This window comes from Gopherus evgoodei, chromosome 22 (assembly GCF_007399415.2).
Source record: "Gopherus evgoodei ecotype Sinaloan lineage chromosome 22, rGopEvg1_v1.p, whole genome shotgun sequence".
Classification (NCBI taxonomy): domain Eukaryota; kingdom Metazoa; phylum Chordata; order Testudines; family Testudinidae; genus Gopherus; species Gopherus evgoodei.
In genome coordinates this window covers 12969505-12997478 of record NC_044343.1, presented here as the reverse complement: position 1 = coordinate 12997478, position 27974 = coordinate 12969505, and the positions used below count along the sequence as shown (strand labels likewise).

The 27974-nt window shown below is 57.7% G+C and overlaps 2 protein-coding genes across 3 annotated transcripts; both read right to left on the bottom strand.

Annotated features, from left to right (window-relative positions):
- Window positions 1-487: 487 nt before the first annotated feature.
- GIPC3 (GIPC PDZ domain containing family member 3) lies at window positions 488-12326 on the bottom strand. Its single transcript, XM_030540259.1, has 6 exons — window positions 9369-12326; window positions 7393-7578; window positions 5584-5764; window positions 2750-2862; window positions 1721-1802; window positions 488-970 (listed from the first exon to the last, which is right to left on the bottom strand). Exons 1-6 carry the CDS (start codon window positions 9600-9602, stop codon window positions 819-821), a joined length of 948 nt encoding a protein of 315 aa, XP_030396119.1. The 5' UTR covers window positions 9603-12326; the 3' UTR covers window positions 488-818.
- HMG20B (high mobility group 20B) lies at window positions 12319-27974 on the bottom strand. Of its 2 annotated transcripts, none has more exons than XM_030540257.1 (10): window positions 27911-27974; window positions 25930-26032; window positions 20800-20905; window positions 20166-20369; window positions 19583-19703; window positions 19365-19417; window positions 18472-18550; window positions 17601-17816; window positions 16811-16943; window positions 12319-15745 (listed from the first exon to the last, which is right to left on the bottom strand). In XM_030540257.1, exons 2-10 carry the CDS (start codon window positions 25965-25967, stop codon window positions 15733-15735), a joined length of 963 nt encoding a protein of 320 aa, XP_030396117.1. In that variant the 5' UTR covers window positions 25968-26032; window positions 27911-27974; the 3' UTR covers window positions 12319-15732. The 2 variants fall into 2 exon arrangements, with proteins under 2 accessions (XP_030396117.1, XP_030396116.1); XM_030540256.1 differs by lacking the exon at window positions 27911-27974 and adding an exon at window positions 26180-26982.

Sequence of the window (27974 nt, the reverse complement as noted above, 5' to 3'; positions counted from 1 at the left end):
CAGGGCCCCAGACGATGGCAACAGCCGCTGAGCCAGGTCCCTGGGCTCCTTCGGCCCCGAGCAGCCAGAAAGTGCCACCGCTGCACGAGGACACCTTGACCCCGCCCTGTGAATGACCAGGGGTCCCGCTGCTGCTCCCCGGCCCAGTCTGGGGCACAGCCCGGGCTTGCCATGGGCCCAGGGGTGGTGGGCAAGAGACCCCCACAGAGACGTTTGGTTGTGCAGCGGCCAACAAGCCCAATGGAGGAAGCTGCTGCACTGACCCAGCTGCCCCCAGAGCCGGGCGCCTGCCTCCCTCACCCCCCAGAGCCAGGCCCCCCTCCCCCAGAGCTTGGCCCCCAGAGCAGGCCTCCACCCCTCTCGCCCACTGGCTGGGGGTGGGGGAAGTCATTGGTGCAAAGGGTGAGGAAAGGGTCAGAGTCGCACCAGCCCCACATCCCCGCATGGGTCCTGGCCTGTCCCCCCTTCCCCAGGGTTCCCCCAACTGCCCCCTGGGCTCAGCCCCAGCCCTGGCCGCTATGCAGGGGGCAGAAGAGGAGCCCTGAGGAGCTGCCAGCTCTTGGGCTCATAGCCAGGATGGGCACCATGGCCTGGACTAGCCCCCCCGGGCCCACCACCCCATCTAACTAGGGCCTGGGTTCCTCGGAGGGGCCCTCACCAGCCCTTGCCCAGCTCGGCGTGGGGCCTCTCCGGGGCAGGAGCTGGGCCCAGGCACCGCAGGGCTCCCCCCCAGAGCAGGAGGACGGGGGCTGCAGCTGGGGTGGGAGGGAGCACATGGCCGGGGGGGCAGACGTCACAGGCCAAGTGCTCCGCGCCCCCTATTTCCTGCCCCCCTTGGCTCCGCTGATGGCGGCCCAGACCTCGTCCACGAACTCGCCCGGGAACACGAACTCGCCCAGCACCGAGTCCAGGCTCTTGGCAAAGTCCGCAGGGCTCAGGCACTCCCGGGCCACCTCCACCATGGTTGAGGCTACGGAGAGAGGACAGAGGTTATGGCTTGAGGCCGGACCCCAACACCCCTGAGACAGGCCCTGGGGCCAAGGGACCTGCTGAGAAAGGCAACGAGGCACTGGCCCAGCCTGCCCTTCCCCGAGTCACCCGAGCTCGGCCCCTGCCCTCCCCCCATCTCCAGAGCCCGGCCCCTGCCCTCCCCCCATCTCCGGAGCCCAGCCCCTCCCCCGCCATCACAGGACCCAGCCCCTATCCTCCCATCACCGGGGCCCAACCCTTCCCCCCCATCACTGGGGCCCAGCCCCTATCCTCCCATCACCGGGGCCCAACCCTTCCCCCCCATCACTGGGGCCCAGCCCCTGCTCTCTCCCCATCATCGGGGCCCAGCCCCTCCCCCCACATCACCAAGGCCCAGCCCCTGCTCTCCCCCTTGTCACCCCAGCTCAGATCCTGCCCTCCCCTCATCACCGGGGCCCAGCCTCTGCCCTCCCATTGCCAGGCCCCATCACCAGGCCCCAGCCCCTGTCCTACCATCACAGGGGCCCAGCCCCTGCCCTCCCCCGAGTCACCGGAGCTCAGCCCCTGCCCTCCCCCCATGACCAGGGCCCAGCCCCTCCCCCTCATCACTGGGGCCCAGCCTCTGCCCTTCCCCCATCACCGGGACCCAGCCCCGGCCCTCCCCCATGCCAGCCCTTGCCCTCCCTAGGACCCTAGAACCTGCCCCCCACCCCCGCAATCCCTCCCCACCCCGGGGCCCAGCCCTGCTCACCCAACTCCACGTCCCGGATGCCCATGTAGCTCTCCAGCAGGTCGTCCACACTCCGGGCAGCCGCCTCCTCCCAGGTGCTGGGCTGTGGGCAGGGCCGGGTCAGCAGGGTCACTGGTGGCTCAACCATCGTGGCCCCCAATTGCCGCAGGGAGCCTGGTGTCAGCCCTGGGCTCCATGGGAGGGGCCTTCGTGGACTGGGGCGCACCCCCCACGGGCACAGGGGCTGGTGGAGGGGAGCCCACTGGGGGGGAAGGGGCTTTGGCCAGGTGGACCCGACTGTGCATCAAGGGGGTTCCCTGGCCCAACCCAGACCAGCTTTTTGCTCCTTGCTAGTTTGGGACCCCTCACAGGCTCACCTCCCGCCACCCCAGGATCCGGGCCCCCTGGCATGGACAGCGGCTGCTCTGGTCAGGCCCTGAACGCCTCCCCCCTAGGTGGACAGCAGGAGGCCCAGACAGGAAACAGCCTCTTTGCAGTACCAGGGTGGGGTGGGGAGCAGGTACCCGCCACCCCAGCCCTGCCTGGCTTCATGACAGCCAGCCAGTGAGTATACACGTGTCTGTGCGTGCACATCCAGGCGCACGCGTGACTAGGAGCATCTCTGGTGCCGTGCATGTTTTCACATGACTGTCCACCCCCCAGCATGGGCTGGGGGTGGCGACTGCGTGTACAGCACCATGCGCGCATGGGACTGACTGCACCCACCTGTGTGACCACGTGTCACATGTGCACATGCAATGTGTAGTCACTGGCAACCGTGCCCAGGCCCCTGGCTCCCTCGCCCTGCAGGTCCTGGAGCTGCCTCCTCTCGCTAGGACGCCTGGGTCCCTGGGCAGAGCTCCGGTGAACAGCGATTCCAGGTGGGGGGCTGGGCCAGGGGGCGGGAGTGGCAGCAGCCTGCTTTGGGGAATGGCAGTGTGAGCCAGCCCCCCTCACAGGCCCCCGGGGGATTTCACTCCTTATGTGTATCCTCCCTCTTTGCCTCCTCCCCCAATCCAGTTGTGAGGAGGGGACACCCCCCCAACTTACCAGCTCCTCGAGGCTGGCGGTGCCCCAGGCACGCAGCCGCAGGGTTTCCTTGCCACTGGCCACCTTGCCCTCACCCAGGCACTTGCTGCTTTTGGTCCTCTGCCCGATCATATCTGGGACACAGGTGAGGGGGCAAGGGGGCTGTTCAGAGCGGGTACCAGGGTGGGCACAGGGTCCGGTGTCTTTCCCTAGTGCCAGGGCACCATACCCACCAGGGGAGCAAAGACACAGCTCCACCTGGACACCCCCTGGGGGCCAGGCAAGCCCTGGGCAGTGGGCCTCTGGCCCAACACCCCCCATCCTCCCGCACAGGAAGTGACTGATCTCTGGCAGTGGGTGGATCAGCCCGCTGGGCTCTAATGCACTCTGGGGCACAGAAAGCGACTCTTGTCAACTGGACTATCCTAGGTCTGGCCTCAGATGGGAGCCCGGGGCACCTCAGGGAGAACAGCTTAAGCTCCATTGAACGTCACCTCAATACTAGAGCACAGAGCCCTTCTCGCTGCATCACTGGAATGCTGCCACCTCTGGGGTGGAATATGGCAGCTGATCCACAGCAGCCCATTGTCAAGGGCTGCGTGAGGACCAAGTATCCCTTGGATGCCTGCAGCCTGGGGGTGATGAGCGGCAGTGTGGAGGGCATAAGGGGGAGGGCAGTAGTGGGTGGTAAATCAGTGTCGGCGATTTGGGCTGTGGTGAGTTGTAGGCTGGGGCAGGGCAGTTGGGTGCTGGAGGGCAGTGGGAAGGATTAAAAGATGCAGCAAGGCTGAGAACAGCATTAACTCGTTCTAGCGATAGCTCAGCCAGTGCAGGCAGCCCCCGGCCCCAACGGGATGCACAGTCGCCTTGATCCCCAAGCTGCGCAGGGGGTGGAAGCAGAAAGGCCCTGAGCTGGTCCCAGGCCTGAATTAATGGGATCTGAGCTCCTTTCCCCAATTAACACAATTAACTCCCACCTCAAACTAGGGCTGCCCACTTTCTAATCACAGAAAACTACACATCCTTGCCCACCCCCTGCGCCCGCTCCCTCCATCCTTCCTCCCTCCTTGCTCACTCTCCCCAACCCTCATTCACTCGCTCGTTTTCACCAGGCCGGGGCAGGGTTGCAGGAGGGGGTGAGGACTCTGGCTGGGGGTGCAGGCTCTGGGCTGGGGCTGGGGCAGGGGGTTGGGGCACAGGAGGGATTTGGGGTGCAGGCTCTGGCTGGGGTAGGGGGTTGGGGCACAGGAGAGATTGGGGTGCAGGCTCTGGGCAGGACTTCCCTCAGGCGGCTCCCGGAAGTGGCTGGCACATCCAGCTCCTAGGTGAGGGATGGCCAGGGAGCTCTGCATGCTGTCTCCACCTACAGGCGCCGCCCCCACAGCTCCCATTGGCTGAGATTCCCAGCCAATGGAGCTGCAGAGCCAGCGCTCGGGGCGGGGGCAGCGCAGGGAGCCCCCATGGCTACCCCTGCGCCTAGGAGCTGGACATATCGGCCACTTCCGGGAGAGCAGGCAGGGAGCCTGCCAGCCCCGTGCCAACTGGACTTTTAATGGCCCAGTGAGCAGTGCTGCCCGGAGCCACCTGGGTCCCTTTTCGACTGGGTGTTCCGGTCGAAACCTGGATCCTGGCAACCCTACCTCAAACCAGGGGCCAATGGCCAGGCCCAGCCCCGGGGGAGTCACTTGGCCCCCAGCAGTGCCCCCGGAGGCAGCAAGTCCCATGCCGGGTACGGGGCTAGCTAGGCTTCAGCATCGGGCCCAGCTGTGCTGTCAGCACCCCCTGGTGGGAGACACTGACATGGGCTGCCCGACGTTCCCCAGGGGAGCAGGAGACGGGCAGGTGGAGGCCGGGGGGGAGGAGAGGGGAAATGAAAGACCCCAGGGCTGTACCACAGCTTCCTGGCTCCCTCCCTTCCCACCAGAGCAGCCCCCACGGCTCAGATACAGCAGCCACATTCGGGGGGCGGGGCCAGCAGGGCTGGGGGAGGCTTGGGCACATCATGAGAATGTCACGCTGCCCAGCAGGGCGGCACCCCTGCTCCGGAAGGTCCTTGGCTTGAAGAGCAGAGGGTGACGTAGGCCGGGGCCGAGAGGCACTGCTAGAGCTGGGCTGGAGACCCCAGGCTGGAGTGGGCAGGAGGGGGCTGTGGGTCAGGAGTGAGGAGTGCCGGCAGAGTGGCGGGGCTGTGAGTCGGGAGTGAGGGGCACCACAGAGCGGGGCGCGGCTGCGGGGCGGGAGTGAAGGGCACCGCAGAGCGGGGTGGGAGTGAGGCGCACCAGCAGAGCAGCGTTTGGGGTGCCCAGGCGGCGGCTGTTTAATGTTCTCTGTACCATTCACTGGGAGATGGGCTGCAGGGGCTCAGGGCTTTCCCACCTCTAACATCAATGGTCCTACAAACCCAGGCCAGATGTAGGATGGACTCAAGGGGCAGACACTCCGGACTCGGACCCAGGATCGGGACTCAGTGCCTAGCTTGGCCATAGACTCGCTGTGACCTCAGACCACATCCCCTCCCTGCACCCATCTGACAATGGAGACACTGCCCCACAGTCCCAAAGCCTGCCACAGTAATGCCCCTCACTCCCGACCTGCAGCCACTGCCAGCCCAGTCCTGGGCGCCCCCACAGCTCTGCCAGTGCCCCTCACTCCCGACACACAGCCGGGGGTCTCTATTGACGAGTGATTCCCAGTTATTCTGAATGCTGGTTCTGTGATAAGGGCAAATCTGCAGCAAGGCCAGGGGCAGCAAACACTTGACCCTGCGGGGCGTAGAGTGTCTGTGTCCATGTCTGCGCTTGTACTTGTGCATGTGTGCTTGTGCACGTGTGTGCTCGTGCACAGGTGTAGCTCACCAAAGGCCCGTTTGGGCTGCACTAGCCGCAGGGTGAAGGGCCGGGCCCTGGGCAGCTCCCGCAGCATCTTGGCAACTTCATAGTGGCGGCAGCCCACGATGCCCTGGTCATTGATGGCCTCGATGCTGTCGCCCACGTGCACGGTCTGGACGCGGTTCATGATGCTCCCATCCTTGATCCTCTGCAGCGCGGGACACACCGGTCAGCGGGGACGGGGGAAGTACAGACAGGTCCAGGCTGAGCTGCTCCCGGTCGTTACACATAAGGGGGCCACACAGGCACCTCCCAGCCCTCGAGGCGGCGCTGCTGGGCAGGGGGTGACCCAGATCGGCACCCTGGGGCGGGGGCTGACAGCAGCAGCCCGTGTTTCTCCAGCCCCGGTGGCTGGAAGGACCTGACCCCGCTCTGCCAGACTGGATGAGCCCAGCGCTGCCTGGAACAGCCGGAGGAAGCGACCGCCCCGGCTGAGAACGTGGCTGTTGGGTTCGGCTCTGGGTCTGGGCAGCACCTGGTGCCGTGGGCTGGCTGAGATCGGGGGCCCCAGGCCCTGCCCTGCCTCTGTGTGAGCCTGGGCTGGACTGGAGAGACCCGCCAGGGGAAGGGCAATGGTGGGGGACGACTCCCCTCCCTCCTCTGCAGGGGGAAAGGGCCATGTCCAGCTGAGCAAAGCTTCAGGATACTTTCCCGGGGGGTGGGGTATTTGCCTTCCTCCCCCCAACTCCAGAACTCTGTGGGAGGGGGACACTCCGCAGGGCTGACCCCCCAGCTCTCATACAGAAAGCAGCTCCCTGGGTATTTTTGTCTTTAGCTGAGGTTCCTGGCCCCTCAGGCATCACCTCACTGGCCCCACCCAGCCCAATCTCCCGGGACTGGCACCAGCTACTTCCAAGGAAGGTGCAAGCAGCCCTGCAGGCAGCCCTACAGTAACCTGTCCTGGGCCAGGTCCCTCCTGACCCCAGCTCCAGGCTGGCTCGTGCCCTGAAGCAGGGGGGCTGCAGGTGAGATCAGAGGCCTCCACTCTGCTTTCTCCACAGCAGCCCTGCTCTCCGAGCCTTTCAGCAATGCTCAGCCGCTTCCTCCAACCAGGCGCGCTCTGTTTGGCGCCATTTCGTCCATGTCCCCATTCATCCCCATCTGACTCCATGTGCTGGGGGATCCCCTACTGCGTACAGTGAATGGGACAGTTACATGGTGTGGGGGGGTGATTTGAATGAGAAGAAATATCTGTAAACTCTGCTCCCGACTCAGCAGTCCCCGGGGCCATCTCCTGGAAACCAGCCTTCCCCATCCTGGACTGTCTGACCTGAAAAGTCCCCTTGCTTCCCCCTCCCCTGAGTTTTGACTTTTCAGCAATAGAAAACAGAAACACCACCCTGTGCCTCATGGGAGTTGCAATTCAGTGATTGTGGCTCCCACCCTCTTCTAGGGGCGGCTTTCCTGGTTGGACTACTACTTCCATAATGCACCAGGCTCCCCCCACTTGGTGAGGCATCATGGGAGTCTGGGTCACAGTGCATCATGGGAGATAGAGTCCAGCTGGGGAGTAAGGCGAACGGGAACATGAAACACCTAAACTATGACTCCCAGGAGGCACCATGACAGGGTTCCCAACTCGACAGTTTGGGTGTCTGGGGTGCAGGTTTTTAACGAGACTGGAGGTTTCCCACGAGAAGCCAACAGCCACTTTTCACCAAAAATCCAATTTTCCATTAAAAAAACCCCATCACCCCCCATGGATAATTCTTCGCTGTCCCTGGCACGATTCCCCCACCACCACTGCGGCTCCTCCAGCCCATGGCCCTCACCCACCTTGATGAAGGCATAGCCTGCCCCATTGTCGGTGATGGTCAGCCCCAGCGCATCCTCCGTCTTGGTCACCTCCACCTCCTTGGTCTCGCCCCGCACATGTGCGAAGATGAAATCCTCCAGGCCGATCTGGCCGCCCAGCAGCTTCTGCATGTCCACCTTGTGGGTGTTGAGGGTGCAGAAGAGGATCTGCCAGAGAGCAGCGCCCTCACCGTTCTGCCCACCGGAAGCTTGGAACGCACTCTGCCCTACAGCTCAGCGGGGCCGTGGCTGGCATGCACCAGAGGGGCACAGAGCACCCAGAACCATGGCGCCCCCACCCGCGTGTGGGAAATTACCCCTTTTTGCCCATTTTGAGTTGCAGACCTGGAATTCTGCTTTTTGCCTGGGCGGGACAAGCTGGTTCCGGGGCTTATTCTATCTATTTTTGTGCATTGATGATCACGTGAAAGGCACTTGCCTCAAGAAAAGAGAAATGGGCCAGTCGGGGAAGTGAACCTTGTGTTTGTTGGAGATGTTCCCGTTCCCGACTGCAGCTGCTTGTGAAAACGGAGGCCCACAACCACACACGACAACCCCACATTATTCCTGAGCAGCACCCTGAGCCAAACACCCTTTAGGTGATCATCACTGTGCAAAAATAAACGAACCACCCACAGAACTGAGCTGTCCCCATGCAGCCTTCAATGGAACTCCAGGGACTGCAACTCAAAATGGGCAAAACCAGGTGCATTTTCAAACCACAAACATGACAGGATTTTGTTGTTTTGTTATTATAGAAGCAGGTTGGCTGTCGGTTAATTAACCAGACTGGATTCAGTACACCTCCTGATTCTGACAGATAAGGCAAATTGCTTAGTTGCTCTGTGCCTCAGTATCCCCATCTGTAAAATGGGGAAAACCATCCTTCCCTGTCGCGCTTGTTTGGATTTCACACTCTTCGGAGACAGGGCCTGGCTGATGGTGTTTGTGCAGCACCCAGCACAATCAGAGCCTGGGTTCGGTTGGGGCCTCTTGGATGCACTAAAGAATAACGAGGGTGAATTTCTGAGACATGGATCTGGTGTCTCCTGTACATTATGCTGACAGCGCCACAGCTGAGGTCGGAAGCTTGACCCCGACAAGATGGAGGGGCAGGGGCAGGCTCTCAGAGAGCACCCACAGCAGCATGGGTTCCTGCGGCCCTGCCCAGGAGTAGTGAACTAGGCGTGAACAGGAACACAAGGGAACTGACGGACAGTCCCAGCTCTGCCCACACGAGAGCGACCCCCATTTCAGGCAAGCTCCTGAGCAGCATCAGAGGGTAACAAGTGAGACTCACAACTTGCCTGGGCTGGATCAAACCAGGTTAAAGGTGAGAGGTCCAGCAGCCCATCACTGACACCCCCCAGGCCACCAGTACCCCCACGGGACTATCCCTAGCGCCGTTCAGCTCAAAGCACCTGTGCCAACTGGTCCTGATAGTCCCACGTTTCTTGGCTAAGGAACAAACCATCCAGAGTTCTTATCACCCGTACTGATTTCGCAGCCATTTCTGGGCGCAGATCTTTTGAAGGGTGGGTGAGATGGGGAAGTCGAGGCACTGAGGGAAGCCGTGTCTTGCCCAGGGTCACAGAGAGCCCAGGGCTCCAGCCCACAGGGGGCTTGACAATGACCATTCCAGAACGGCATGTACCAGACGGACCCTGGCACATTGCTGAGGACCCGGGGCCTGGAAAGCAGCCCAGGCCCAGGTAAATGCTCCATGGCGTCCTGCAGCGTAACCAGAGAGCTTGGCATTAACCCTCTGGTGACCAGAGCCAGCCAGCTGAAATCTGCAGGGCTCCAACGGCGAACAGCAGACACCCCTCCCCCCCGATCGAGGGCAGTGAGGAGCCTCAGCACTGGCACAGGTGCGTCAGGCTCAGGTATCCTGGCTCTTCGACTGGGTTAGCCGCTGCGCGCCCCCCCACCCCAAACACACACTGCTCCTGCCTCACCTCAGTGGGAGAGATGTCGAAGACCTCGGCGATTTTGGCGTACAGCTCCTTCACGTTGGTGAAGCCCTCGATCTTGCCCGTGGGGCTGCCATGGGCAAGCTGTGTGTGGAAGACCAGCCTGGGCCGGACCCGCGGGGATGGCTGTGAGCAGGCAGCGGAGGCACCATCCCCAGCTCTCCCCACTTCAGGCGAGGCCTCTGTGGCCCCCTGCTCCGGGGACACCCCGTTCTCCATGGGCTTCTCCTCCTCCTCCTCGCTAGCCTTCTTGCTTCACCGGCCTGATCTCCGCAGCATCCTGCCGCCCTGCTTTCAGGGCCACAATGGTAGCTGCCCCCACTGAATTATAGATGGCTCCAGCTCCCAACCCAGCGAATCTGATCCCTGGAGCGCAGGTAATTTGAGGAGTGTCAGATGAGCTCCCCTCCACGAGGCAGGGCTCCAAGCTGCAGGGACCTGAGGGGTGGGAAGAACCAGCAAGCAACCCCCCGGGAAGAGCAGCTGTGCCGAGGGGTTACGAGGGGAAACAGGGATTTGGCTGTGCCACCACCGCAGCTTCCAGCTAATGGTCAGAGTGTGTTTACCATCAGGAGAAAGACCCTATAAAAACAGCACCTTCTGCAGCACTTACGATGGGCCACTGCCAGGGACTGAAGCAGCAATTTGGGGATGTATGTGCACAAGCTTTGGCACCTGGGCGCTGGTCACTGCAAGGCAGCAGCAGTCACACACCTGGAGGGGAACAAAGGACCATGCTAGGTTCCCAGGGGTTACATACTTCCCCTGGCCAGGGGCACTGCGCCTGAGGCCCGGAGACGGGCAGCTGTTCAAACCCCACTGGCCAGGAAATGCACAGGCAGCACTGGGCCCCAAAGCAGCCTCCACTCCTTCTGCTCCAGGGCCAGGCCGGAGGCAGTAGCAGACTCCTAAGCCTCTTACAGCGACTAGCCCCTGGAGGGTGCCCCCGACCCCTGGCCAGTGTTAGCAGGAGCAGCGTGGAAGTTATCTGCATCAGAAGGCAGTGTCTCCGGTCCAGCGCTGGGGTTTTCTCTCGGGTGGGAGAGCAGCAGCTGAGCTTTTTGCAAAACCCAGACCAAGGAAATCTAAAAAAGAACTTTGAGTTTGGTGAGGGTGGGGGGATTTTAATGATAAGGCAAATATTTCACATGGCTGCGCTCTCTCTCTTCATGCCAGACCTGCTGCCTTGGCTGACACTAGCAAGTCCTTAGCCCTGCACGAACTGCCTGGCTGCTAGGAGGATTCTGTTCCATCTTGTGCACCAGCAAAAGGGACAGCCAGGGTCCTACTGCAGAACCAGCATTGCTGTGGCTGCTGAAGGAGGCAGGGGAACCCAGCTTGACTTTCAGATCCTAGGAGGAGTTTGGGAGAAAATAAAAGGCTCTTCCACCATGTGAGTTGAGTCGCATTGATTTGGAATCATGGAGACTCCCATCCATTGTCCCAAGGGGACATTTGTGTTGCATCACCAGGACAGCCACTTAGACGGGGTCCCTGCCTGCCAGGGTAGGTTCTCCAGTTTCCCCACAGGCAAAGTGCGAGCGCGAGGCCTAAGCCACTCGAGGAGCATGGAACTACTGCAGGAGCGAACTCCTGTGAACAGCGGTGACTGAACTGGGTGCTGGTCACTGGTTCTGAGACACTTTGAAGCTCTATGGAACTGTCCCCTAAGGGGCACTTGCCCCTGCAGTATCTGCTCTAGAATCACATTCTGCTCATAAACACTCCACTTCCCTCACCCTGATCCTGTGCAGCAGCCAGGTCTCTAATCTCAAGTCATGTGTCTTGCCCAAGGTCACACAGACGTCTGTGGCACAGCCAAGGAGGGGCCCAGATCTGCCAATTCCCAGTCATGGGCTTTAGCCACAAAACCTTCCAGCCTCTGGGATGCTCCTCTTCAAAGCCCTTCACAAATATTGTCATTCACCTCTGAAAGAGGGTTAGTCAAGCTAGACACATGCTGGAAGCCTCACTGCTAGGGCTGCTGAAAGCGAGCTCAGAGCAGGCACTGCTAAGAATGACTGGCTTATTTCTGGGTGTGCACCAGCCCTTCGAAAGACACCCTTGGTGCCCAGCTCGGAGACTAGAGATAACAGCAGCCAGAGGAGCAGCTCAGGAACAGGGGGTGTAGTGGGACCGGAGCAAAATGGCGGCTCTTAGTTCTGTTTGTAATGTAGAGCAGGCCCCCGCATCCCAGATTCGCCCGCGCCAAAGGAGGACAGCCAGGGGCTGGGCTGCTTCGTGGTGTCCCTGCAGAAGCGCAAGACACCGAGGGTTTCGGTTGTTCCAGCAGCCAGGTATCACTCAGTGACAACACGGGGACCACGGCAGTGCTGCTAGGGTGACCAGATGTCCCAATTTTTCTTATATAGGCTCCTATTACCCCACATGACATCCCGGTTTTTCACACTTGCTGTCTGGTCACTCTACACCCATCCAACACACTCTGCCCACAATCCCACCCCTACCCCAACCACTTTCACTCAGGGAACACACTGGCTCTCTGCCCCATTTTTATTTGTATAAAATGTCTCCCTGGCCATTTCCAGGCACTGCAGGCTGCGGCCGAAGCACCGCGACATGGAGACGCTTACATAAACCAGAGCAGTTCTTGCTGTCGCTCCATAGTGGACAGAGCATTAGCCCCAAGGGAGAGGCGACTGCTAATTGGAAATCGTGCTTTGTTATGTAGTGCTAGTAAGAAAATAAGTCTCTCTAATTACATGATCGAGATCAGTGACTAATCCCACTTCAGGAGGACACTGAGTTAAGACACAGAGACCCCCGAGCTCTGCAGAACAGGAATGGTGCTGCAGGCATGAGGGCAGCTCCTACACAAGGGGAACTTTTAAGCCACTGACCTTACTCTGGTTTCAGAGTAGCAGCCATGTTAGTCTGTATCTGCAAAAAGAACAGGAGTCCTTGTGGCACCTTAAGAGACTAACAAATATATTACTCTCAAATACATCTGTTAGTCTCTAAGGTGCCACAAGTACTCCTGTTCTTTTTGACCTTACTCAGGAGACGTAGAAGGAGAGGCACTGAAAATGCTGCTCAGCAGGCCTTCGTTGGTGCAGCTCCTGGAGCGCGCTGAGCACAGGGGAGGGGGTAGCTAGGTGCTCCCACAGCCCCATCACTGGAGTATCTCAGCACCCTGCTGAGACTGGGGAATCTGGCCTCACACCTCCTCGGGAGGTAGGAAAGGGAGCCGCTCCTCCCTGCACCACTGGAGGAAGGCAAGGGGCAGACAGCGGTATGATGTGCCCAGAGCTGGGAGTTTACCCAAAGCTCCCAAGCCAAGGCCCAGCCTCGCGACCACAAGGGCACAGCCCCTTGTAACTCAGCAACTGTTCTCAGCCAAGCCAGACCTGCTATTCCAGGGCTTTGCAACCTCTTCTCATTTATGGACCCCTACAGAATTTCAAATGCAGGTGGAAACTCCTTGGGAAATCTTACAGTCTGGGGGCCCCCAAGGATTTGTGGGCCACTGGCTGAAAAGCACTGGGCTATAGTAACGGCACCCTTTCATGGACCCCTTAGACAGTCAGCGGCTCCCCAGGGGTCTGCGAAGCACAGGCTGAAAAGCACCGTGCTGCTGGCTGAGCAGGGTTGGGCTGGGCTGCTGCCAGATGCCATGGTTGCGGACAGGTGTTTCCAAATGGCAGCACACACAGATAGTCCATCCCCAGGGAAGGACGGATCCTGCCACAGATACCCACAGTGCAGAGCATGCACCGTACTCCTCCCACAGACACCTAGCCCTCCTTGCAGAGGAAACCTGCTCTCTGTGACCGGTGTTGGCAGTGCCTCGTGCAAGGAGCTGCAGGAAAGTTGCCAGCACTGCCCTTGGCCCAGCAGTTTGGTCCCTACTCTGCCCACCAAAATGCCCGGAGAGGTGCTGTGGTCGGATCTAAAACCCTCAGTGCAGAGTGTCACACTCCAGCGCCATCTCTCACAGGCCAGCCCAACAGGAGGCGGCTCCGGGAGGGAACTGAGCGACTCTTCGCTGCACACCCAGAGGTTTGGTCACAGTCAACTTCCGCCTGGAATACATAACTTCTTTGTAAAAATGAATTAATTGTCCAAGCCGGGCCAGGCCTCCTGCCTCCAGCTGCGAGGACGTTTGGAGCCAGACCACATCTCTGGCCTTTATGGCTGACTGGCAAGTGTTAAGAGGTGAGCCCGTGTCTGCACTGCAGTTAACAACCCGTGGCTGGCCTGGGCTGGCTCACTTGTGCTTGCAGGGCTCAGGCTAAGGGGCTTTCAGGCTCAGTGCTCTGGGACCCTCCACCTCAAATGCCTGCAGCGCAACTACACAGCCCTGTAGCCCAGGCCCCGTGAGCCCGAATCAGCTGGCATGGTCCAGCCACGGGTTTGAACTGCAGTGTAGACGTGCCTTCAGTGGCCATCTCTGGCGTGGTGTCTGCAGGATTGGCCAGGATGGAGTGGGGCTCCCACCCCTGCCCACGCACAGAGAATGGGGCCCCCTGCCAGGGCACAGCTCTCCACTGCATTGCTTCACCTTCCCAGAGCTCCGGGCACCTACTGGGCAATGAAATGGGTGCTGTCTCCCCACCCTCTGCCCCTCACGACTCCTGTGGGCTCAGGACAGGATGGCAGGGAATTGAACATGATAACCCTGGAGACTTCGTGGGATATGACTACACTGCAGAGCAATGCAGGTGGTCTGAGCCCAGGCCAGCCCAGCCAGGGCGAGCAGCACCCGACCTGTTACTCTGCCTGTGCCGGCATGGCACTCGCCCGGGTGTCACTAGGACTTCAGGGGCTCTTCCCAGGTGCTTTGTGCTGCAGTGAGCTGAGCTGCTCTAGGGGGCTTTCCCAGTGAATTGTGGGAAGCTTGTCTGTCCTCCCGGGCATGCGAGGGAACTGTGGGAAGGCGCTGGAGGACTATCTGAGTGAGTTAGCCTGCACCCTCACTGCAAAGTGGGCAGGTTCCCAGCTGAGTGAAAGTGGCACCCAGGCCAGCTAGCCGGGGTTGAGAGCACCACCAAACTCAGGGGACAGGGTTGTGTGTGGACAGGAGGGGGTTGAGGTTCCCCTGGGTTAACAGCCTGGGTTAACTCAGCAGTGACCAGACAAGGGCCCATCTACACCATAGACCCAAATGCAGGCAGGGACCTGTTCCAGGCAACAGGACTGTAACCAAACTGACCTAGCTGGTCCCATCCACGCCCCTTAGCTAACTAAGGCAGAGGACACCATGCTGAGAACAAGAGAGCTGGCCTGACCCCAGCCTGCAGACATGGCTTCCCCAGGCCCCCTCAGGCAGGGCTCAGCAGGGACTGGAAGGGCCAGCCCCATAATACTCAGTCATGCTATTTTAGGGATGGGGAGCAGAGTTCCCACCCACCACAGAGTGCCAGGATTGCAGCGCTCATCAAAGAGCGACAGCCCTCATGTGACTTAAGCATGAACGCCTGAGTCTGCAGACAGCCTGAAACAATTGCTCCAAGAGCGGTGAACAGCCCCCTTCACGGCAGTTGGTTAACTTTGAAACCTAATGATGGTAGTTTAAATGCCAGCACTGAACCATTTCACTGCTGAGAGCTCAGGCTGGGTTTACAGACATTTTTCATGTGGGGGGAAGAGGGAACCCATCAATTTTTGCCTGACCACTGATTCAGCTCTAGGGGAGGCTGTGCTAACATGAGCAGGACATGGCCTTATCATTGCTGTGTCCTCTTTTGTTCAGCGCAGGTCCAGGTGACACAAGGGTAGGGACAGCAGTGCCTGGTCTACACCAGCACCCTCCCAGTGACAAGCGCTTCTGCCCTGCCTTGGCAAGACAGACTTCTCCGTCACCTTGACAGCTGGAGGGTGGGGCCAGCCCGAGACACCCTGATTTACTGTCACAGTGAGCTGCCAGGAGCAGCTTTAAGACTGTGGTTTAATTTAACGCAGCTGCTGCAGGATTTCCAGCATTGCTGCACAATCTTGGGGCCTCGCTGCAGAATCAAGGGCCAGCTTGCAATGGGGCCTGCAGCGCATCCAGTCATGCTGCCGGGGCACTGCACTGAGCCCCAGCCCTGCCACTCAGCGAGCCGGGGCACAGGAGGAGCTGAGAAGTGACCCCACAAGCTGCCTTGCTGTCCCTGCTTGTCGGCCTGCCCCTCAAGGCCCCACGGGGGCCTGGCCCACAGTTCTCAGCTGCACGGAAGGACCAAGAGTTACTCAACCCGCTCAAAGCCCTTCTCCAGCAAAGATCTGTGCACGGCAGAGGTGCTGAGCCGCAAGGCTCCAGCGGATTCCAGGTGTCAGGGCGGGTGGGAGGAGGTGGCTGAGGGTCCCAGTCCAAGTCAGCGCTGGGCCGCAGGACACACCAGGCCTTTCATAAGTGTTCACTAAAAACAGGAAGGAAAAACACGGCTTGCTTCAGCACTCTCGGCTCATTCAGCAGCTCGGGGAGTGGGGGAGCAGTGGTGTGGGGCCGGAGGGGCTCTTCCTCCCCAGAACAGGCAGTGCCCATTCACTGCCACAGGAGCCTGCTTCCAGCCCACCCTGGAGACAGGGGGATTTCGGTCTCCATGGGACTGCCCACACAGGCAACAGTTAACCCCAGGGGCAGATGCTGCACAGCAGACACCTGCCCTCAGGAAACCGAGAAAGAGCCAGCAGCCCACTTCACATGAGTCACCTGTCGGGCAGCTATGGGGCAGCGGCCACGTCCAGTCCCTACCAGGCAGGGCCGACTCCAGCCAGCAAGCAGGAGCTCAGGACATCTCTAGCGGTCAGCATGCCAATTCCCTGCGCCCCAGGTCAGTGAGACAGGGAGGAAATCCCAGCAGGGAGAGGGACCCCAGGACATACCGCTGCCCCACAGTGGCCATTTAAAATGAGGGCCTCCCCTGGCCACGTGGCCCCCAAAATGTGAAATTGCAAGCACCACGCAAGGACGCTTCCAGTCACAGGTCTGCTCAGCCCCGAGCTGGCCTGCGGGTGCCCTGGGGGCCTTTGGGCTGTTCTACCTGCATCCCAGGAAGGGGTGGTTGGCTGTGAGGGGCCGTCAGAACAGGTTTGGGGCCTAGGCAGAGCATAGCCATGCAGCGAAGATCCCCCCGCAACCCCTGGCACCAGGGGTTTCCCCACTGGCGGCACCACCAGTGTGACATCCTGCAAGGGCCCCACATGCCTCCCTCCTCCCCCAAGAATGGTCCAGGGGGAAGCCAAGCATCAGGGCAGCCTGGGTCAATCCCACCACATCCCCCTCTCACCTGCCGAGATCTGACTCACCTCCCTCCCCGCATCAATCCTGGCCTCATTCCCAGAGTTCTAGGTGCTGAGCACCTGCCAGGATCAACCCACAGCTGTCATGGCTTACGCCCAGGCCAGGCGGGTCCCAGCCCCACCAGTCACCAAACCCTGCAGCCCCCCGCCCTCAGGCCTGGTGGGGAAGAGCCCCCACTCACCTGGCTATCCGGGAGAGGATCTCTTTGATGCGCACGACCAGCTTCTCATGCTGGAGCGGGTTGCTCTCGATGGCGCTGTGCAGTTTGGCCATGTAGAAATCCAGGGTGCCCAGTGTGGGGGTCTCTCCGGTGCCTGGGGACAGGGGCCTGGTTAGCAAAGCGCAGGAGCCTGGCTGGAATCCCAAGCCCAATGCCCCCAGAGGCCAGCTGCAGCGATGCACAGGCAGCCCTGGAGGGGTCAGGACTGGCACTCTATGGAGGGAGGCAGGATGCCTCCACTGTGGCCTTTTCCAGCGCGTTTCTAGGCTGGGTGGAGGGTTCAGTTCTCAGGCCCAACCCCTTCGTCCCCTGCACCCTCTGGGTCAAACCCCAGCTGGCTCTTCACCCCCGGAGTGAGTTTACCACATGTGGGCATGTTGGGGAGACCCCCACACTGCGGCCATGGCTGCTCTGCCACAGACACTTTCTCCGCCCTCTGCCCACACCTGCTGGCTGCGTGCTGAGCCAGCCACACTCCAGCCCAGGCCGAGCTACACTGCCACGGTGCCAAAGAGACACCTTTCTTCAGTGCCACCATGGGGTGCTTTGGGATCCTTGGAGATGCGAGCGAAAAGGAGGGAGATTTCTGAGGCCCCATGCTCCATCTCCAGCCCCCCTCATGTGCAGAGTATCAGACTCCCGGGCTCCCCCTTCTAGTGTCAGCCCAGTCGAGGGCCAGAGGACTGCTCAGGGAGGGGCTCTCTGTAGGCTGTGTTCCCATAATCCTCCTCTCTCTGCCTCCTGGGCTCACCTGGGATGGGGAGGGAAGCGAAGCTGGTGGTTAGGGCCTGACGGACGGACTGGAGCTGCTGCTGCAAGGCCAGCGTCTGCCTCTCCTCCAGTGCCAGCTCCTGCTCCAGCTTCTCCTTGGCACAGCTCATGCTCTCCGTGTGCTTCTGCAGGATGGAGTTCTGCTCCTCAAACTCCGTGTTCATCTTCCGCAGGCGCCGCAGCTCGGCCTCCCGCGCTGCCCCACCGCAGACAGGAGGGAGGGTCATTGCAGAGGATGGGGGAGAGGCCAGCTTGGGCCAGGCCTGGGGCCAATGCAGGGCTCACACAGCAGTGCCATCAGCTACTTTGGTCATGGCAGAGCCCAGAGGCCCCAGCCAGGATCAGGGCCCCACGGTGCTAGGTTCTGCCCGTGTTCTTGGCCCATCAGCCCCCGCACCTGGCCCCTGCTGGGCCAAATGAGGTGGAAGTCGACTCTGGGCAGGATGCTGGGATCAGCAACTCTGTTCCGAGGGCTGCCTGGCACCCTGCCGTGACACTGATGGGATCAGCAGGCGCAGGCCAAGTCCACAGGCTGCGACCCCCCGCACCCCAAACTTGCCTTGGGGCATTTGGGGTTGCGTGTGGCTTGCTGGGAAGGATCAGGCATTGCCCAGCCACATGGGCCAGAGTGGGATCACCTACGGCAAGCACCAGGGGTCTATTTACACCAGGGATCCTGGGCCCGCCCCCCCCGGGAGGTGAGAGCACTGGGCACCATGGTCTCTAGCCTCCCCGTCCCCTGGCCTGGGCTGTGTCGCTGACAGTATTCTAGGCGCTGTGCAAACACAATGCAGGATGGTCGCTGCCCCACCAAGTTAAACACCCCCCCCGCCCTCCCCCAGGCGCAGTACCTTTGTTCTGGTCCAAGAACTCCTCGGTGAAGACGGGTACGTCAAACGTGGAGAAGCCGTCCCCATCGCAGTCCTCGCCCTGGGCAGGAGCAGATGCAGGTTAACAGCCAGTGGCCAGGACAGGCTGACTCTAGCCCGAGGGATGAACTTCCCTTGGCCTGGGTGGGGTTCCTGCCTCCCCTGGGCTACACACACACGGCCTCTGCTCTGCTTCAGCTCAAGGATGGGGGAAGGCAGTGGGGCGTAAGGGCTCCTTCCAGTCCCAACACATGGCCTCAGGGGAGCTGGTGGGTCCCGCACAGGCCAGGTGATAGCCCCGGGCTCCCCTCAACAGGCCAGGCCAAGCCATAGTCCCCAGCCGTGGCAGCTCCACATGGCACGGCTCAGCAGCTCTGTCTAATCCCAGTCTGCAGCCAAGACCCCCTCACGCCCCTCTGCCAGGGCAGGGTCACATGCAGCAAGTCTGCCAATGGCCTGAAGGACATTAGGGAGGTGGCAGGGGACAGACAGGCAGCCCCTGGCACGGTCAGTGGATTTGTGGGCACAGGGTGGGACAGACATGGACAGAGTAAGCAGCATCACCACGGAGAGGAGGGGGCATGACACAGGCACTGAGCTGAGGGCCATACAGCATGAGCTGGACACGCCTCACACCAGCCTAGCCTGGGCAGGAGCTGCCTGTGCCCTGCATGGAGTCAGGCCCCACTTCACCACTGCCACCCATCAGCTCGTGGCAGCCCTGGCAGGGCCCATGCAACTGGACAGGATTTACTACCTCATGCTCAACGAGGGGCTCTGTGCTCTGTTGCCTCACTTCCCCCAGCTGGCACCTGGCACCCCGGCCCCTTCCGTGGGCACTGCCCACCCTCCCAGAGAGCTGCCAGGGTCCTTACCTTGTGCGGGTGCCCGTTCAGCAGAGTGTTCACGGACACAGAACCAGCATCCTCTGGGGGCACAAAGGGGTCACAGCTTACTCATCTCATCCTGCTGTGCCAGGCCCACCCTGCCAGCCCCTTCCACACCACGGTGTCAGTGGGGGGCAGGGCAGAGCGCATCATGCTGGGCTCAAGGGCCCTGCCAAAGCCCAGCCCCACACGCCCCCAGCACTAACCTTTCTTGATCTTCTTCTCCTGGATCTTCTCTGTGCACATCTTGTAGGCCTCTGACTGCTGGTACTCCCGCAGCTCCTTCATGTACTGCTGCTTCTCGCGCTCCGCCTCGTCTAGGTACCGCTGAAATCACTCGGGGTCAGGTGGGCACACCCCACAGCGCAGGGAACGGGGGCGAGGACCAGCCCAGAGCCTGGATCCCAGCGAGGGGCCCAGCAAATACTCCAGGACATGACTCCACGAGTCAGGGCCCTGCTCCCCTGGATCAATGGCAGCTGAATCAGGCAGCCACAAGGAGTTCACTGCTGGCTGACACCCCAGCCTCGCTGAGCGGCCAGTCAGGGGGCTCCATGTATGCCCTGCAGTTATGGAAGGGAATGGACCCCACACCCACTGCACAGCAGCCAATTAGGGTACGTCCCGCAGACCCTGGCCCAGATGCAGCCTCCCCTACTCAAGGTGCAATCCTCAACCGGCCTAACAGCCTGAGCGGGTCTGGAGTGCGACTGTGACCCAGGTTCCAGCTGGACGTGGCTGGGCTAACGCCAGGTGTCTCCTCGGATGCCCCCCCACCTCCCGCAGTACCTGTTTGTCCGTGGGCTGCAGTTTGCTCCATTCAGCTCCCAGCATCTTGGTGATCTCTGGGAAGGGCAGGTCGGGATGCTGCATGCGGATCTGCTCGCGGCGTTCATTCAGGAAGCGGACGTAGCCGGTCACTGGGGCCTTGGGGCCATTGGGCAGGATCTTCTTCCTCTTCTTCCCTTTGGGCCAGCCCCTCTTCTTCACTGGCTGTCGCCCCACGGCAGGAGAGGGAAAGAAACAAACCAACATGCTGGACTGGAGCTCACTAAGTGACTGTGTCCGCAGGGGGAAGAGGGGGACAGAGCACCATGCAGCCCCCTGCAGTTAGCCCTCCCGAGCCCAGGACTCCTGGCCTCTCTTCCCAGCCCCGTGCTGCAGCCACAAGGCTCCCGCACCATCTGCGGCAGCCTGGCATGCTGCACGGCTACGTTAGGACTACTGCAGGGCAAGCAAAAGCATTTCTGTGGCACAAAACCCCAGCAAAGCAGCTCCCTGCAGCGCTGTAAACCCAGCTGTCCCAGCACTGTCCAGCTGCATTCGAGCCAGCAGGACAGCCTGGACGAACCACAACAGGGATCCTGTGCCCAGGGCAGGCCGGGAAAGCAGAAGAGCCAGATTACATCACAGAGGTGCTCACCTCCTCCTCGCCGTGGGGCTTCTCGCTGCTGGTCCGGGGAACTTCTCCCTTCTCCTGCTTGATGGCGACCAGGAAGTTTCCATGCTGGCCTTTGCCGGTGGCATGTCTGCAACCAGAGAGCTCGTGTCATACTGCAGGGAAGGAAAAGGGTGAAGTGCAACTGCAGAGATACTACTGGGATGGCACTGCTGGTGCACACCGCTAAGCTCTTCGGCGCCTCCTGCTGGGAGCACTGAGCTTCCCACGCAGCCAGCACTCTCCACAGCCCTTCACAAGAGCGACTCCTACTGGGTGAAGCTGGGTTGAGGTAGCTGATGGCGACTTTCTCCCAATGCCAGAGCTCCCACACCCTTCCCCACAGCAGCCCTTGCTGGGACCAGTTAGCATTGTAGTAACTAAACCCCACCAAGACCAGCACGGCCTGGGTAATCTGGCGCACTCCTGCACACACTAAAGCCCAAGTCATGCCCTCTGCTGGCAGGTCAAGCAGCTGCAGAGAAGAGTCAGAACGAGAAGGGTTCTCACATGACTGAGAACTGGATCTAAAGTTGTACTCCTCTGGGTGCCAATTCCAAGGACCATCCATCAGTCCTTGTACCCAGCGAATCCACTAATCTATGGCTGGAGACAACATTCCATCCCCCACCCCCTGGCACAGTATGGAGAGAAGGAACGGGCTGGTGCTAGTGCATCATACAGCAGAACTGTGCCTTCATCTGGAGCATCTTACACAAGCCACAGTCCAAGGAAGAACCGCAAACTAGGGCCCAGCTCCCGCAATCAGATATGCCCCCAGGGAGCCCCAGAGGTGCTCCACCTGAACAAGTCCAGTTACTGGATCAGGATGAGTGAAGGCAGGAATTAGAAATCAAAAAGCAATCCATAAGAAATGTAAAACCAGGGAAGTAAATAGCAGCAGATATAACTTAGCAGTTATGAAGTAGAGAAAATTAATAAGGGAAGCCGAAGACATCACGGAAAAATCCATGGCTGGCAACGTTAAAGACAATGAGAAGGAATTTTTCTAAGTATATAGGGACAAAAGAAATCCTAGCAAAGGTACAGACCCATTACTAGATGGAGAAAATAAAACTGTTAATGATGATGCAGAAAAAGGTTCTATATTTCTGCTCTGCAGCTGGAAAGAGGTAGTATGATATTGAGTATCGTAGGAGCATGATTAAGTACTTTTTAGTCCTGTAGTAACTAAGGAGGATGTTAAACAACATCAGCTAGGGATAAGTATTTTTAAATAAGCAGGCCTGGCGAACGTGCACCTAAGAATCTTAAAAGAGCTGGCTGAGGAGATCTTGGAGGAGATGTTAATTTTTAGTACGTCTTGGAATACTAGGAAATTCCAGAAGACTGGAAAAGAGCTAATGTACCAATATTCCAAATGTGCAAGTGGGATGACTCAGACAAATATAGGCCTGTTAACCTGATATCAATCCTATGCAAAATAACAGAAAATACAAAGTGATTAAGGCCAGTCAGCATGGGTTTATGGAAAACAGGGCCGGTCAGCAAGCCTGATTTCATTCTTTGAGATTACAAGCTTGGCTGACAAAGATAACTCTGTAGATGTAACAGACTTTAGTAAGGTCTCCGAGTTACTACTGCATGACATTCTGATTGAGAAACTAGTAGGATCCACTATCTATAAAGCACTAAATGGATTAAGAACTGGCTAAGTGACAGATCTCAAAGAGTAGTTACCAATGGGGAATCACCATCAAACAGGGGTGTTTCTAGTGGGGTTTCAGAGGGACTGGTACTAGGCTTGATGCTATTCAACATGTTTATCAATGATCTAGAATTAAATATAAAATCAGTGCCAATAAAGTTTGCGCATGACACCAAGACCAACAGAGTGGTAACGAACGCTGAGGACAGGGCAGCCATACAGAGTGATCTGGAGTGTCTGGTAAGCAGGGCCCATTCAAACAAAACACATTTTAATATAACCAAATCCAAAGTTATTCATCTAGGAACAAAGCAAGCAGTGTTTCCAAAAGGGTTTAGGGGTCATAATGGAGAAGCGACTCAACACGAGCTCCCAGTACGAGACTAAGAAGACAACAAGATCTTTGATTCGATTCTTGGACGTACAAATGGGGAGTAGCAAGCAGGACAGGGAGTTGATTTTACCTCTATATGTGGTACTGGTGAGACCGACACTGGAACTCTGCATCTAGTTCTGGGGTCCACATTTTAAAAAGGCTCTTGAAAAATTGGAGAAGGTGCAGAAAAGAGCCACAAAAAATTATCTGGAAAAATGCCTTGCAGTGGGAGACTTAAAGAGGTCAATCTGTTTAGTTAAGAACATAAGAACGGCCGTACCGGGTCAGACCAAAGCTCCATCTAGCCCATATCTGTCAGTGGCCAATGCCAGGTGCCCCAGAGGGAGTGAAGCTAACAGGCAGTAATCAAGTGATCTCTCTCCTGCCATCCATCTCCATCCTCTGATGAACAGAGGCTAGGGACACCATTCCTTACTCATCCTGGCTATTTGCCATTTATGGACTTAGCCACCATGAATTTATCCAGTTCCCTTTTAAAGATTGTTCTAGTCCCAGCCTTCACAACCTCCTCAGGCAAGGAGTTCCACAAGTTGACTGTGCGCTGTGTGAAGAAGAACTTCCTTTTATTTGTTTTAAACCTGCTGCCTATTAATTTCATTTGGTGACCCCTAGTTCTTGTACTATGGGAATAAGTAAATAACTTTTCCTTATCCACTTTCTCCACATCACTCATGACTTTATAGACCTCTATCATATCCCCCCTTAGTCTCCTCTTTTCCAAGCTGAAGAGGCCTAGCCTCTTTAATCTTTCCTCGTAAGGGACCCTCTCCAAACCCCTAACCATTTTAGTTGCCCTTTTCTGAATCTTTTCTAGTGCTAGAATATCTTTTTTGAGGTGAGGAGACCACATCCGTACACAATATTCGAGATGTGGGCGTATCATGGATTTAGATAAGGGCAAGAAGATATTCTCTGTCTTATTCTCTATCTCCTTTTTAATGATTCCTAACATCCTGTTTGCTTTTTTGACCGCCTCTGCACACTGCATGGACATCTTCAGAGAACTATCCACAATGATGCCAAGATCTTTTTCCTGACTCGTTGTAGCTAAATTAGCCCCCATCATATTGTATGTATAGTTGGGGTTATTTTTTCCAATGTGCATTACTTTACATTTATCCACATTAAATTTCATCTGCCATTTTGTTGCCCAATCACTTAGTTTTGTGAGATCTTTTTGAAGTTCTTCACAATTTGCTTTGGTCTTAACCATCTTGAGTAGTTTAGTATCATCTGCAAACTTTGCCACCTCTCTTTTACCCCTTTCTCCAGATCATTTATGAATAAATTGAATAGGACTGGTCCTAGGACTGACCCCTGGGGAACACCACTAGTTACCCCTCTCCATTCTGAGAATTTACCTGTAATTTCTACCCTCTGTTCCCTGTCTTTTAACCAGTTCTCAATCCATGACAGGATCTTCCCTTTTATCCCATGACAGCTTAATTTACGTAAGAGCCTTTGGTGAGGGACCTTGTCAAAGGCTTTCTGGAAATTTAAGTACACTATGTCCACTGGATCCCCCTTGTCCACGTTTGTAGACCTCTTCAAAGAACTCTAATAGATTAGTAAGACACGATTTCCCTTTACAGAAACCATGTTGACTATTGCTCAACAGTTTATGTTTTTCTATGTGTCTGACAATTTTATTCTTAACTATTGTTTCAACTAATTTGCCCAGTACCGATGTTAGACTTACCGGTCTGTAATTGCCGGGATCACCTCTAGAGACCTTTTTAAATATTGGCGTTACATTAGCTAACTTCCAGTCATTGGGTACCGAAACCGATTTAAAGGACAGGTTACAAACCTTAGTTAATAGTTCTGCAACGTCACATATGAGTTATTTCAGAACTCTTGGGTGAATGCCATCTGGTCCCGGTGACTTGTTAATGTTGAGTTTATCAATTAATTCCAAAACCTCCTCTAGTGACACTTCAATCTGTGACAGTTCCTCAGATTTGTCACCTACAAAAGCCGGCTCAGGTTTGGGAATCTCCCCAACATCCTCAGCCGTGAAGCCTAAAGCAAATAATCCATTTAGTTTCTCCGCAATGACTTTATCGTCTTTAAGCGCTCCTTTTGTATTTTGATTGTCAAAGGGCCCCACTGGTTGTTGAGCAGGCTTCCTGCTTCTGGTGAACTTAAAAAACATTTTGTTATTACCTTTGGAGTTTTTGGCTAGCCGTTCTTCAAACTCCTCTTTGGCTTTTCTTATTACACTCTTGCACTTAAGCTGGCAGTGTTTGTGCTCCCTTCTATTTGCCTCACTAGGATTTGACTTCCACTTTTTAAAGGAAGTCTTTTTATCTCTCACTGCTTCTTTTACATGGTTGTTAAGCCACGGTGGCTCTTTTTTAGTCCTTTTACTGTGTTTCTTAATTTGGGGTATACACTGAAGTTGGGCCTCTATTATGGTGTCTTTAAAAAGGGCTCATGCAACTTGCAGGGTTTTCACTTTAGTCACTGTACCTTTTAACTTCTGTTTAACTAACCCCCTCATTTTTATATAGTTCCCTCTTTTGAAATTAAATGCCACAGTGTTGGGCTGTTGAGGTGTTCTTCTCCCCACAGGTATGTTGAATGCCATCATATTATAGATCAAGAGCTGACTTGATAACAGCCTACACATACCTGGGGCGAAAATACCAGGGACTAACGGGCCGTTTAAACTGGCAGAGAGGGGCAGACCAAGAACCAATGGCTGGAAACTAAAGCCAGGCAAATTAGAAATTAGGCCCAACATTTTAACAGTGAGGCTTATTAACCATTGGAACAAACTACCAAGGGAGCCTCCAATTGCCTTTCTGGAAGATGCATTAGCCAAACAAGCTATTGGGCTCAATCCAGGGTAACAGGGTGAAGGTCTCTGGCCCTTGCTATGCAGGAGGTCAGACTAGATGATCTAATGGTCCTATCAGGCTTAAGCTCTATGAAACTATTACCAGATTTGATTGCTGTCAGGCACTATGGGGCCTGTCAGCAGCACCATGACCACAACAGTCGGCCTGTTGCAGTCTCGTAAGGGGAAAGAACCAGCAACACTTACAAGATCCCAGCGGCCAGCTGTTTTGCACCATGCGACATGATCAAGTTCTGCAGACACCAGCTAAGAGCACCAGGAAATGCTCAAGTAGCTCAGACCAGGCCACCTGTAATGTGCAATCAAGTTTCATTAAGGACATTTCAGCAACTGGGCAGCAGGGAGAAAGGTTATTGGAAACTGGAGGTAGCAAACCTCAAACCCAGCAGCAACTGAGCAAGCTACAATCCAGCTGAAACAAGGCCCCAGTGCCCACCTGACACATCCCACTTAAGAGCAAGTATTGTCTCCTGCTCTGATGGCTCAGGACTCCTGGGTTCTATTCACAGCTCACATACTGGCTCATTGTGTGACCCTGGTCAAATAACTTCCCTTATCACCTCTAGAAGCAAAATGATAAATGTGAAAAACAAAACAAGGTTATTTAAATTGCAACCTTAACACTGTACTGAAAAGAAAAGATATTCAAGAGATACAATAATTTAAAGCAACATTGGCACAGCACTTCACACTTAACAGTCTGACCAGCAGCTGCTTTTCTGTGCAGGCCAGGAGAGTGGAAGTTGCTTGGGGAATTTCCCGGTTGAATTATTTCAATTTATATAAGAAAAAATGCTCATTGGAAGCTCTAGGTGCCCTGATCCACAACCCTACTGAAGTTCACAAGCATAACACTATAACGTGAATTACAATTTGCACCCTCAGAGTGCTTCATGGGCTTCTTCAACCGGGGGCACAGAGGCAGGGAATGACTTGTGCAAGGTCACCCAGTGAGTCAGTGGCTAGAGCAGAAAGAGAATCCAGGCCTCCTGGCTCCCAGGCCCTACACTGAGCAAGGGACACAAGTGGTCACTGCAAAAGGAGTCACGGAGACACCCAGGAGAGGGAACTGGGGCGAGAGGGGCGGGATGGGGAGCTCTGCCCCCGCCCTTATTATAGCCCTTTATTGACTAACAAGGTCAGACCAGGGGAAGAGCGCCCAGTCTCGGCTGGATATTAGGAAAAACTTTTTCACTAGGAGGGTGGTGAAGCACTGGAATGGGTTCCCTAGGGAGCTGGTGGAATCTCCTTCCTTAGAGGTTTTTAAGGTCAGGCTTGACAAAGCCCTGGCTGGGATGATTTAGTTGGGAACTGGTCCTGCTTTGAGCAGGGGGTTGGACTAGATACCTCCTGAGATCCCTTCCAACCCTGATAGTCTGTGATTCTACAAGCAATGCCCCCCCACCACCATCTGCAGCAGCTCCTTCCCCAGGGCTCCCTTATAGCCCCCCAACCCAGGACCCCCAGGACCCCTGTTCCCCCTCCAACCCCCCAGCCCCTCCAATCTCCCCGCCTCCTTCCCCAGCCCCTCCTCCTCTCCCACCCCAGCCCCCCCACCTCTTCCCCCAGCCCCTCCTCCTCCCCCACCCCAGCCCCCGCCCCCCACCTCTTCCCCCAGCCCCTCCTCCTCTCCCACCCTCTCACCCCAGCCCCCGCCCCCTCACCTCTTCCCCCAGCCCCTCCTCCTCTCCCACCCCCCGCCCCCCACCTCTTCCCCAGCCCCTCCTCTTCTCCCACCCCCCGCCCCCCACCTCTTCCCCAGCCCTTCCTCCTCTCCCACCCCAGCCCCCGCCCCCTCACCTCTTCCCCCAGCCCCTCCTCCTCTCCCACCCCAGCCCCCCGCACCCCACCTCTTCCCCCAGCCCCTCCTCCTCTCCCACCCCAGCCCCCGCCCCCTCACCTCTTCCCCCAGCCCCTCCTCCTCTCCCACCCCAGCCCCCGCCCCCCACCTCTTCCCCCAGCCCCTCCTCCTCTCCCACCCCAGCCCCCGCCCCCCACCTCTTCCCCCAGCCCCTCCTCCCCTCCCACCCCAGCCCCCGCCCCCCACCTCTTCCCCCAGCCCCTCCTCCCCTCCCACCCCAGCCCCTGCCCCCCCACCTCTTCCCCCAGCCCCTCCTCCCCCCCCACCCCAGCCCCCGCACCCCCACCTCCACTTCCCCAAACTTCCCTGGCTCAGCAACCCCGACTCTCACTCTCAACCGCCCTTGCCTGCTCCCTCCACCCCGCCCGCC